The sequence below is a fragment of the Neovison vison genome, chromosome 12 (genome assembly GCF_020171115.1).
Source record: "Neovison vison isolate M4711 chromosome 12, ASM_NN_V1, whole genome shotgun sequence".
NCBI classification, from domain to species: Eukaryota; Metazoa; Chordata; class Mammalia; order Carnivora; family Mustelidae; genus Neogale; species Neogale vison.
Window position 1 is genome coordinate 67,677,591 of NC_058102.1, and position 13,220 is coordinate 67,690,810.

The 13,220-nt window shown below is 38.4% G+C and overlaps 1 protein-coding gene and 1 long non-coding RNA gene across 3 annotated transcripts in view; both read right to left on the reverse strand.

The window, feature by feature from the left end:
- Positions 1 to 324: 324 nt before the first annotated feature.
- Positions 325 to 4,654, reverse strand: LOC122891875. The gene is made up of 3 exons (XR_006381331.1): positions 4,625 to 4,654; positions 4,221 to 4,270; positions 325 to 689 (listed from the first exon to the last, which is right to left on the reverse strand). It is a non-coding gene; the product is annotated as an uncharacterized LOC122891875 (long non-coding RNA).
- A 665-nt stretch (positions 4,655 to 5,319) lies between these two features.
- The window catches only part of STK38L (serine/threonine kinase 38 like), an 86,263-nt gene continuing 78,362 nt past the window's right edge, over positions 5,320 to 13,220 (reverse strand). For both annotated transcript variants that reach the window (XM_044229159.1, XM_044229160.1), the window contains exons 10-14: positions 13,010 to 13,127; positions 12,475 to 12,598; positions 11,423 to 11,518; positions 9,131 to 9,222; positions 5,320 to 9,026 (exon numbers count right to left, since the gene is read on the reverse strand). In XM_044229159.1, coding sequence (XP_044085094.1) covers positions 8,899 to 9,026; positions 9,131 to 9,222; positions 11,423 to 11,518; positions 12,475 to 12,598; positions 13,010 to 13,127 — 558 coding nt within the window. In that variant the 3' untranslated portion in view covers positions 5,320 to 8,898. The remainder of the gene's footprint in view (positions 9,027 to 9,130; positions 9,223 to 11,422; positions 11,519 to 12,474; positions 12,599 to 13,009; positions 13,128 to 13,220) is intronic.

The window sequence follows — 13,220 nt, forward strand, 5'->3', positions numbered from 1 at the left end:
ATAGCGTCTTAAACTAGCTACCCATGTGTTCTGAGGGCTATTTCGGGCCAAACCTGGGCAAGGGGATTGGAACAGCGTTCCTGGGCAGAGATAAGCATGTCCAGGGGGAAACTGCTGCCCTCTGAATTGGGGATGGCAATTTTACCAGCTGGAGGTGGTAGGAGGTGCTGAGAACTGTGGCTGCCCTCAGTAATGCACACCAAGGCACTTCCCTTTTAAACACCATTCTTGACACCTCTCGACCCCAGCTTTGACTTGGAGCTCTACCTGAAATCCACCAACACCAACTCCAGCGGCAGCTCAAAAATAAAAATTCCACAGACAGCCTGGCAACTAGTCTTTAATCGGGGGTAGGTTTCCCTGAATATGTCCAAACCTGGCTTTCCAGGTAAATGTGCACCGTTTGGGGATGGTTTACCAAGTGGGGAGGCATTCTAAGACCTCGGCATGTATTAAATGTCACCTTTCTGGTGAAGCAGTACCATGGTTAAAATGCAGAGTACACACTATGTATATATGTATAGGGGCTCAGAGATGAGCACTGGGGCCAGGATCACTTAGTGGGTGGGAGAAGCCAGACTGTAAAAACCAGATCTTCTTAGGCGTTCATACCACGGTATCCGATAAGCTTTCTGGTGAATCATTGCAGTCCTCATTTCTTAGAAATGATGATTCACTTCCACTCAAGCCTGAAAGCCAAAGAAAAGGAATCCAGTACCTAAATATGATAGGAGGAAGTAATGCTCAAGGAGAAGAGGCCACAGGGTTCCCCGGGGGCAAGTCACTTTCATAGCTTAACATGCACTCCCCCTTAATGTTCAAGTTTAAATCTTACTTGCTACTTTTTCTTTATGCTCTGGAGCTTTCCATTCTAGGACTTTTTTTTTTTTTTTTTTTTAAGAGTAGTTATATTATGCCTAGTAGGATAAACCAGTATCCTGAGAGATGGATAGGAAGGTAATCTCTCACTTACAGGCAGTGATTTTCTAACATTTTCTCCTTGGGCAAAATGTAACAAGTGATTTGAAACATAACTTGCAGAACACATGATCTATTTCCTTCTGCTCAAAACCCTTTTCTCACCAAAGGCCTAGGGACAGTGTTGCTCTTCAAGAATCATTGCTAATCCCAGGGTGATCTTAGTTTACTAATTTTTGCTTCACTGACGAGTACTTAGGCAAGAACAGTACTGGAATCAATATCCACTGCCTCAAAACTATAAATTCCTATACTTGTCAACCTCCTGCTGAGATTATAACAATGTAATTTGGTTTGAGGGTTCCTTAAGACCACTTGGATATTTTAGTTGGTGGGGGAGGGGGAATCCACCTACTTCAGAATGATACTGTTTCGAATCGAAGATTCGAAGATACTGTTTCCAATGATGCATTAAAAGAAAAAAACACCCCTCAATGAGCTCCTGACTGGAGAAAATAACTAAATTATTTATATTTAAAACTACCTTTTCTTCCCTGCCACTGTCCTTTTACCTCCACCGCCAGCATTCTATGGAGGGTCCATACTGGGGACTTGATTCTTGCTTTTGCTAAGCAGATTGATGAGTGGGAGCACAGCTGGGAGAAACAGAAAGGCCAAATGTGTTTAGAGTAGACGGACCTGTCGTAGGTGTCTGGTATGGGGAAGATCAGCTTGAGCTTGGCTTCTGAAGGAGTGGAGAATGCAGAGAAGGTAAGTGCAGGAGCGTATACTCATGAGAGAGAGGAAAGAGGTGGTGGCAGCTGCCACAGGAAGTGGAAATTTGAGAAAGATCTTTTAAAAGGGTATTAAGGGAACTTCACTGGGTAATGCAAACCCTCTTACATTATTTCCCTGGAAAATAACAACTTTAGTAAAGCTACGTCCCTTTTCAATGCTTTTGGAGTTATGTTTTTATTAAAAATGAGAACATTTTGAGATCAGCTTTAGATGGAAAGTAGGGCTGCCCACAAAAAAAATGCAGTTATTTAATTCATTTGTTCACATGTATTTATAGAGTGCCTACCATGTGCCAGGCGTTGCTGTAAGCATGGACTTGTACTTCACCTGCTGTGCCCCCGTCACTTTATATAGATGTTCTCACAGCAGTTAATGGGGTGGGTATTATTTCGTTTGGGAAAAGTCCAGCCAGTGTCTTTTTTTTTTTTTAATTTGTTTATTGTTTATTTGCCAGAGAGAGAGAGTACACACAAGCAGGCAGAGAGGCAGGGAGAGGCAGGGAGAGAAGCAGGCTCCCTGACGAGCAAGGAGCCCGATGCGGGACTCGATCCCAGTACCCCGGGATCATGACCTGAGCCGAAGGCAGCAGCTTAACCAACTGAGCTACCCAGGCATCCCCAGCCAGTGTCTTTTTCTGCTCAGCTCTGCCGTTCCCCAAGTTGGATGTTCATGATAATGTACAGAATTTCAGACTCACTCCTAGAGGTTCTGAGTTAGTTCTCAGTCCCTACTTCAAACCAGCTAGTTGATTTTGAGACATTTTAAGTACTCTAGAAAATACTGCTTCAACTTGCCAAAAATCAAGTTTCCTAAGCTTAGGTTGTTGTGGGGGTAAGCTGGGTATTTCTGCTAGCCAGAGGTCAGAAGTAGCCATAAACTGAAATTCTGAGAAAATTACAAAAAGGATCATAGGACAAGCCTGAGGGAATGGCTGTGCAGACATCTCTTTATATATGGAGTTACTGTTTGTTATTTTCCCCTTAGAGATGATGTTTGTGTGCGTGTTATAAGTGTCAAAAGCTAAAGTGATTTTTACTTTTGCAGGTTTGGGACACTCTTGAAACAAGTATGTATCCCAGGTCCTCTGAGTCCTCCTCATATGTATGGAATTGGACAGGAGTGATCTTCAAGTTCTGTTCAAGTTTATCTCACCCAAGAGGACAAGAAAAGCAAAGGACAGTCTCCCTTTCATGTTATGGGTTTTGCCCTTTGGTAGAGCCTTAAAAGTCATCCTGTGTTGGAGCATCTGGGTGGCTCAGTCAGTTACTCTCTGACTGAGAGGCTCTTGGTTTCGGCTCAGGTCATGATCTCAGGGTTGTGAGATCAAGCCCCACATTGGGCTCTGCATTCAGTGGGGAGTCACTTGAGATTCTCCCTCTCCCTCTGCCCTACCTGTGCCCCCTACCCTGCATCTTCTGTCTCAAAATAAATAATCTTAAAGATTATTTATTTATTTATTTGTCAGAGAGAGGGAGAGAGAGCAAGCACAGGCAGACAGAGAGGCAGGCAGAGGCAGAGGGAGAAGCAGGCTCCCTGCCGAGCAAGGAGCCCGATGTGGGACTCGATCCCAGGACGCTGGGATCATGACCTGAGCCGAAGGCAGCTGCTTAACCAACTGAGCCACCCAGGCGTCCTTGAAAATAAATAATCTTAAAAAAAAAAGTCATCCTCTGTTTAAGGGTTTGATAAGGAATGTCTTAATATGAACAGTAGGGTAATTCCAAGATAAAATCGTGGTAGTTAGCACCTCGCCTGAGAAATGTTTGGATTTCTATTAGTCAAAGCCCATCTGCTCAAGTTAGACAAACAGTTGAGCCAATAATAATTAGGCAACCCCACTCCTGCCTGGATCTTGGGGAAATAAATTGATGAGGGTCTCTATTGCTGGCATGATAGCAGTGTGGGGAGATGGACCAATGAGGCAATGATTAGGAGCTGGGAGGGATGGCAAAAGCACTAAACAGACCAAACCCTGGTCATTGGGCCATACATCTATTCTGTTTGTATGAGGTCCATAGATACAACCCTGCTTTTGGTTCTCCAAAGGGCAAGAAAAATAGGATTACAGTGGCTGGGCCATGGTTGGGCATAGTGGTACTTAGTACTCCTGCTTTCAGTAGGCCAGGAAAGACATTAATGGATCAGGTTTCAGCTCAAACAGCAATGGGAGAACCAGCAAGAAAATCCAGGTATAGTGGCTTAAGGTAAGAACCATTGCTATAAAAATGTGTAGCACCCTTTTGATTACCTTGGAGCTTTTTAAAAGAACACCAACTGGTCCTGGTATCAGGTGGCCATGTGCTTTAGATAAGCCTCCACCTAGCATCAGGGATGTGAATCCTGATTTATAAGTCTGTCCCAGGCCAGGTACTATTTTAAGAATGGATGTATGACATAATCATAGCCATTAAAATGTGGAGGTTACTTTGCTTAGAATGCTTCTAGAAGACACCTTCCTTGATCTTAAAAAAGAGGGTGCACAGCAGTAGTTTCTAGGGACTTACATGTTGTAGGAAGACTTCATGCTTAGAGTCTCTGTAGCCATTCAGCCCCTCTGAAAAACAAGAGGAGGGACAAAGCTAACGCTTGGAAGATGACAAAAGTAGTACAATGAAAGAACCTGTGTTCTTGATGTTGCTTGTGAGACGTGAAGTTGACCACCCTGGAAGCTCACTATCTCGTGTCTTCATGTCCTAGAAGATAATCATTTTCCTTATTGCCAAAGCCATCTTGACTTGTGTCTTCTGACACTTGCAGTCTAAAGTACCCAAAGTGACAAATCTGTCACTAGCTCCCCACGTATTTTTCTGAGGTCTAGAAGCACATGAGATAATTTGTCACTGAAGCATGCTGTCTGATGTGGGGGGATACAGCAGCACTGGACTTGGGTTCAAGAGCAATTTATTACCTGTGTCTGGGTAAGTCATGCTCAGCCTCATGTTCATCATCTGTAAAATGAGGGTAATTATGTTTATTTCAGAGCAATAGTAATATCCAAAATGAATAATATAAGTTAAAGCATTTTGTATACAAATAGAAGTTCTTTTTTATCAGAAGATGCTCTTGAAAGAAGATGCACTTAGTCTCCAAGTTTCCTCCAATGTCCCAATTTTCACAATCGGTGCTTTCACTGTTTTGTCTTAACAATGGCATTATTGAAACAATGTAAGTCAGGAACAGTGAGGAGCACAATTAGGGTGAGCAGGATTCTGACTGGCCCCCTCTGCACTTGGTGGAAAGAGTAGCCTGACTGCTTATCAGTGTCTTCCACGGGACAGGACATAATGGTACCTGTGTGCAAACCTAGGCCACTCGCATCACTAGTTTACATACTATTCTGAGGCATTTTAAATTTAATTTTGAGGTATTTTCAGTTTCTGTTTTCTTGCAAATTGATTTTGGCTTGGTGGGGTAGTTATATACAAACCTGTACAACTATCTTGATTATTTAAACATAATACAATTGAAACTTCAAATATTGTGTTCTTGATGTGATATTTAAGTGTGATGGTTGCATATATTTACAGAAGAGTCTTTCTTGAGTTTTGGATAACACCTGTCTCAAAACTTGAAAATAAAACCAAAACATCTCACCAACAGAAATATTATAAACATAGTTTTTATTCTTTTCTTACCTTCAATGAAAAAGGCCTCATGTCACCAAAACATTTTTTTGAAACTCGGTAACTACACACAGCACTTGACAGCCTGATGATCGTTTTTCTAGACAACTGCTGAATAATTTATATTGCTTTTTTAAAAAAAACTAAGAACTATTTTTATTACTTCATTTCTGCTTAAAGTGGCAATGTGCCCTCACATTTTTTCATAAAAATCTAAAATATATCTAGTAGTCCCAAGTGTTTCGTATTTATGTTTGTTCTAAGTGTTTCATTAAAACTTTTTAGAAATAAGTGCACTTCTAAAGAGAAAATATATGTTAAATAAAGACGAGAAGAAATAGTCATGGTTATAGCAAAACAGTTGTTCTGAATATTCTGAAACTTAACACCTCAGAGCGAATATGATTTAGTTGCTAGGGGACTTCTCTCCTGATTAAAATCTCAACTCATTAGATCATCAAAAGATGGATAGCTGGTTCTTCTACCAGTAGATATGATTTGATTGTCTAAAGGTTTTCTACCAAAAAACCTCAAAAATTAATGAACTTAAAAAATTTTTACATTTACTGATTTACACAAAGATCTATAGATGTTTTAAAAACAGAAATAGTATGATATTATAGAAATAAATGAAACCCTATCTTCAGACTTAGCAACCAAAGGAAGTTTGTATTTTCCACATGTTATTTTTCATTCAGCTATTAGCTTATTAAAATCAGCTATATATTTCATTCAGAAAAGGTTGTTTTATAAGAAATTCCTTGTTTTTAGATAGCACTATGCTTCAATAAATTTAAAGTATGTTAGTAAGAAAAGCATAAAAGAAAAATAACATAACTTGCTTTAATACAAAGGTTTTTTTAATAAAAAAGTTGAAGTCTACATTAAATCAGGAAATCAATAAATCTGATTTATACAAGCTTTCTATATACTTAGAAAAACCAAAAACACACAGTTTATAATAAAACTCTTTAATTCAAAATAGAGTCTAATTTAAAGAAAATGTCATTATGCCCAGTTGATTAGATAGGGTTTTGTCATTTAAATTAAATGGTTCACCTGAAACATGGTAAGTGTATAATAGAGAAAATTTGATCTTGAGGGTACTCTGCAAATTACCTAGCTAATTTGCATCATGACTCAAATTCTTAGCTTCCAAAGGGCAGACACAGTCTTTAATTGCTTTTAGATAGGCACTTAAGAAATGCTTATGACGAGGAGGAAACCCCAAAGATTGTGAATCACTCTGTTAACTCCAGAGAAAAATGAGACTCTAAACAAAGTCAACTTTCCAGAACTGCCCTTCCACTGCCAAGAAATCATAATTATTTCCAAGTTCTTCCTGCTAATAAAAATGAGGGAGATGGAAAACAACATGCTCTTCTCTTATTTGATTAAAAATCAAACAGGTAATTCAGTTCCATTCTAGGAAACCCCCCTCCATGGTCAACTTGAATTATTAATGACATTTTTCTGTGCTAGAATAGTTACCATATTACAACTAGAAAATGATGCAGTTTCCTCCTGTCTTACTCATTCATTATTACACTAGCAAAACAGTCAGTCTTTTTTAAAAGGTGGGGGGATGCGGTGGGGTGAGAAAAATCTCATAAAACTGAGTAGCAGTTACAGCATTTTTTAAAGTTAGAGGGAGTTATAATTAGAAGAACCAGAGCTGGTCAAATTGAGATAACCCTAGAATTTTAATAGTTCTCTCTCCTAGATACTCAGCCACATGATCCAAATGAGAAAAATGGAGATGAACTATTAGATGAACATATAATAAGTACCAAACAAATACTAGAAAGAAAGAGTGGAAAGAAGAAGGAAAGAGAGAGAACGGGGGGGGGGGGGGGGGTAGAAAATCCAACCAACCAACCAACGAACCAACCAGCATGGCCTTGTTGAAATATTGTGGAGCTACCTAGCAGCAGCATTTATAAAAGCTTCTGTAGATTTGCATAATGATCCTGTGCAGTTCTTCCCCATTAAGAAGAACATAGCTACAAATAAACCATCACTTTCGATTTTGATCACAGATCATGGTTACAATTGTATCAATTAACAGTTAAGACAAACATTAGGTCATTCTTTGATAAAGTATTGTTCCTTAACTAGTACTTACAAAGCCAAAACCTCAGAGAGTCATTTTAGAATAAAATGTTGAGCTAAAAAGCGTGACTTAATTCTTCAGGAAAGAGCTAGAGAATTTGATGCTGACATCATCTCCCCTATCCTTACAACCTCACTGGCGCCCCTCATCTGCCCCCCCACCGCCGCCTGCATTTACTTCCTTAATTCCACGTAGTTTAACCATAGTGATGTAGCTGAACATGAACAATATTGCCCTTGAATAAGCTGAGCACTATCAAAGATCTGTCATATCTGAATATGGCATTCCCACAGGAAAGGAAATTTCTCCTCAGTTGTGAACATCCACTCTGTTCAGGATCTTTGGTACATTTGGAGTGTAAGAAAATAATGGCACAATAATACAAGTACTATCAAAGGAAAGATTTTCACCAAACAAAAGAAAAGTTAACCAGCCATGATATGTAACAACTTTCTAGAAAACCAAAGTAGATAGCTCTTTGTTCTCTACAAGTCCATTTCCATGATCAGAAGTTTGACATTTAAAAAAATAGTTTAATAAAAATACACCAGTTCTACAAGCAGCCTTCATGGTCATTTCTTAAATTCAACTCACCATAATCAAATCAAAATAATGCCATGTCCTCTTGTTAAAAAAGAAGTCCTTTTGTCACAAGAAAAGCAACTTTACATTTTATATAATACAGTACATCTCCCTATGAGTATACAGACTACGTATATAAAGGTCATCAGTATTTCTGAATGCAAAGTAAATATATTAGTGGAGTGTTTGAGTGAAGGTGTTAAAGTTCCTCTTTAGTATAAACTTGTCACTCCCGACTGTGCAGTTTGTGAAATAACATGATGATAAATTCTATTTTTTAAATAACCAGTGTATTTCCTTTTTAAAATTTCTTAAAACCATTACAGAAATTGTCTTCATGTCTGTTCATTCTATAGACGTCCAAACCAATAGGGCAAGTATTCTAACACCGACTATGGAAGATGGCTTTTTTTGATTATCTAGACCCATAAGATTTGCAGTAAAACAGCAATACTGCAGTGTTACCTACAGGTTAGCCTATGTTGCTTTAAATGATATGTTTCTCCTGAATTGATCAGAGGTGTTACAGTACAAAGCCACGGCACACACAGGCAGAATGGACCTTAATATGCGTGTAGGCAGTGCAGTTAAAAAGGGACGTACATTTCTTTTATTCCAGTACCTTCGTATAATAAAGTTAACACAAATAATAAAATATTAAAAAAAAAAAAAAAACAAAAGCCAGCTGGCACTGCCAACCAATTCCTGTAGTAGTCTTAGAAATCCTAATCCTGTAGAATTTCCTCTTGTAGTCATAAGCACCACCGTCTTCGGGAGTATTTCAGTGTATTGGTATCTATGCCAAGCAAGCCTGGTGATGCAGCTACCTGAGTTCTCTTGGTTGTGGGCGAACGTGATCTTTATTCATAATTTTCCAGCTTTCATGTAGGTGGGAATAGAGCCGCGCTGAGTCAACCCTTCAAACCTTTTATAGGTATAATTGAGAAAAACCCAGTCTTTGGATTTGTAGTCCGGTTCTGTGGTGTTTGGCACTAGAAAGATGGGAAAATTAACCAAGAGCAAAGGAATTTCATTAGCGACCCTGTAGGCATCTTTACAGACTGTGAAGTGTTAGTTTTGTCACAGATTATCTTACCTGGTTGTAAAATATCAGATTCAGGAAAGTCATCGAAATTTGAAGTATCATCAATGCTTTTGATTTCTATAGGGATTGCTGCTGGCCTTTCCCTATAAAAAAAAAAGGATCAAGGAGTAGCATGGCAAATTTTATTTAACTCTTTGTTTTCCAAAAACAGTTCTACTTGCAAATTCTGCCTCCTGTTCTATAGATAATAGAAGAGTCAAGAGAATTTATTGTGGACTTGAAAACGGTGAAGTGGATGTAATATTTTCTGAAAACATGACCATTTACTTGGAATTTTTATTTCTTTATACCCAGACTTTCTCATGCTGTTTTGTTTAAAGTGGAAAAATAAGAGTTAATGAAAGGGAATGTAGAACAGAAAAGATTTTGTTCAAACAATTTCATAATTACATAATGTATGCTGGCTATTGTGTGTACTGGATTCTAGCTAAACAATTCAGGAAAGAATTCTTCTACTAAAGGATCCAGAGATTAAAAGTCATTTGGGGAATGTCTGGCTGGCTCAGTAGAGTGTGTGACTCTTTGCCTCAGGTTCATGAGTTCAAGCCCCACACTGGGTATAGAGATTACTTTAAAAAATAAAGATACTTGAAAAACAAAAAGCGCTTTGAGAAATTAAGGGGGGCAAAGGGACTACACATTTGCAATGAAATCTAAATCTAAAACTTTCTGCCATATAAATGTTAAGGGAATCAGGGAGATAAGGTTAAAAAAATCAGTCATGAAACTATCTTACCATGCTAACAATGTTTAAAAATAGAAATAGTTAAAAGAAGCTATCCATTTTTATTGCTTCTATTTTTTTCAACAAGTACTTAACTGGATGTATTAGGGGACAAGTGAACAAAGCCAGTTACTTAAAGTCCTAAGTATTCTTCGCAGAATCATTCCAATTTCTTTATACTTAATGTGATAACTTAATAAATGTATATTACTTCAGTGACAAGAACCAGAGACTCTGGTGTCGTTAACTAACAGCATGACCTTAGGCAGGCAACTCCTTGCTCTGTGACTATTTCCTTACTATCAAAGCAAGAGATTGCACAAATGGGCTCTCCTTCCAACTGTGAAGCGGGGAATCCTCATTCTGTCCAGTGAGATGAGGAACAGAGTGTAATGCAGCATATCAGTTAAGAACCAGGACACCCAGGGGTCCAATTCTAGTTAGAAATTCTAGCTGGAAAAAAAAAGAAAAAAGAAAAAAGAAATTCTAGCTGGATTATTTACTGGCTGTGGCACTGCAGGCAAATTACTTCTCTGTGCTTTAGTTTCCTCATTCGTAAAAGAGGCATCATAATGGTACCTATTTTATAAGGTTTATTATGAGGATAAGATAAAAAATGCACATGAAGTCCTCAGAACAGTGCTGGACATAACATTAAGTGGTCCAAACAAACGAGTTGTTATTACAGCAGGTCGAGTGCCTGGCACACTGTGGGAGTTCCCGTGAAGATGAGCCTGGAGCCTGTGACACATTAGGCTGTCTCGAAGGAGGGGCAGATGCTGGCCAGGAAGGGCAGGAATGCGGACAAGAACGAGTGGAGAGAGAAGAGCATTTCAGGCAGAATGAAGAGCAAAGGGCAAAGCCCTGAGGGGAGAGGAGGAGAACGACCCCAGAGATGCCACTGGGACCGATGAGGGTAAAGCCACACCCCACAGTCTTGAAAGCAGTGCCTCAGCCTTAATTTTATTCTAAGCGCAAAGGGGAGGAAGAAAAGGGTATGATCAGTGTTCTGTTTTGGAAGTCTCACTCTGTGGAGAGCAGCCCAGAACTACTGAAGGTACTTTGGCCACCAAGTGAATTGAAGGCTGATGCTTACAATTAACAATTGCAAGCAAATTCTTAAAAGTTACTTGCATCATTTCACTTTTCTCACAGTGTTTAAAAAAAGGGACTGTGTCTTCTTATAACTTCATAAAGAAGATGGTATATTAGAGAAAGGAGCAGTATACAGCATGACAGAATAGGACAAAAATGAGGAGTTCTCGTGTGAAATAAAACTACATCCCCGTTGTGCGGACATCAGCTTGCATCCCGTAACTCTGAATATAAAAATCGAAACAGGTGCGCAGCAGGTGGTTTCCCCTTTACAGTGGGCATTTGCTAAAACCAGTCATTTAGCTATAGTCTCGCTTACGTAGTCCAGAGAACACTGGTTTAATAACACTGTAACAGCAATGAGTATTTAGCAGAGTCAGAGACAAACTGATTGCTAAACCTAGTAAAAGCAAACAAACAAACATTTTACTTAGGTCTCTCCCGTTGGAAGCCTATGAGCATACCTGATGTGCCCCCAGTCTACACCTTCAAAGAAAGGATGACTTTTTATTTCTTCTACTCCACTATTTCCAATTCTGTTTTCAGAATCAATACAAAATCTAGAAAATGGAAACAGAAATGATCATATGCAAATTACATATACAGTACCCTATTTCCATTTTTTTTCCAAACATTTCATTTTTTTCCTCTGTTTACCAAAGTCAGCTCTGTCTCCTGTGGGAAATGTGGGAGAGAACAGAAATCCTCTGTAATTGCACTGTACAGAGAGAACCACTATAAACAGTATGAAGCCATTTCCTTCTAGTCTTTTATTACAATTTTTAAAACTATGTGTTAGCACAGTAGTTACTTTTTTTGGGTGATTCTTTTCATTTAATATACTGAGAAAACTTCCCAAAATCATTATATATTTTTCTTTAACTTCATATTCTAAAATTTGCTTGTGGAAATATTAGTTTATTTAGCCAGTCCACTCTTGTTGAACACTTAGTTTTCAATTTTTCATTACTAAAAACATCATGATAATCTTTACACACATCAAATTGTCTGCATAAGCAAAATTCCTAGAATTACTGGGTCAATGGTCATAGACAGTTTAAAGATTTTTGATAATATGCTGTCAATTAGCTGTTCTCATAGGTTGTCCCAATATATATTCCTTGCAGCTGTTCACAATAATACCAAACTTCATCTTAGTTGAGAAACAGAATGGAGTCCTTTGCTTAGAAAGAATTTCATATATAGACTTGTGATAGGCACTGCTACTAGCGATTTATTTTCTCTTTTCTCTTTAACGAAATAGGTCATTGCGTACCAACAGGCGTGGCGTTTGAAATGATACAAGACACCATCCCTCTTCTTATACTTTCACTGCATGCTTCCTTTTAATTGTTTGCAGTTTTTAAAAAACACATTTTCTTTATTGATCTCTTTGACATTATAGATCAGTAGTGGTCCTTTTCCTCCCACAAGAATAAAATGGACAATTCAATCTTTTTAGGTACCTGTGAAGTTTCAAAATACCATAAACTCCTCTAGGGATTTAAGCACTAACCTAAGAATTAAGTCCTTGGCTTTCTCAGATATAGGTACCTCTGGAGGAAATACCAAAGTTTCTTTCCAGTTCATCACTTTTCTATATGTTTCTTGAGGAGTTTCAGAACAGAAAGGTGGATATCCTGCATATGAGAGAAAATACAAGTTTTATCATCTTTAATAATCAAATATGCTCTACCTACTATGTAGGTGTCATAGGGGGAAAAATAGCCAGAAGTGCTCTATTCAGCAATAAAAAATGTCACCATTCATCGATTTATAATAAAATCGCTAATAAAAGCAATAAAATAAAGGATTCAAAGCATCACCCCCTTTATCCAAAAGGCCATGTAGATGCAATTTTGACACATGGGAATTCTGGTTAAATACCCTGTTCCTGAATTGCTACAGAGCTCACTGGAATTTATCATTATTGACATTGGGGGATGTCAAGGAGTTCAGACATTTCAGACATTACATAACTGTAATATGTTCCATCCGTGGCACTAATGGAAATTTCTATAGTATATATGTAAACAAATGATAAGACATACCTATTAGCATTTCATACATAATCACTCCCAAAGACCACCAGTCACACAGCTTGTTGTAACCAGTCTGCATGAATACTTCTGGAGCAATGTAATCTGGTGTCCCGACTGTGGAATATGCCTACAAAGGAAAAGCTTATCAAACCAGCATTCTTTAAACATTTGTTAAAAGATCCGAGTATGGCTCATTATTGGAAAAAGCAATACAGCAGTT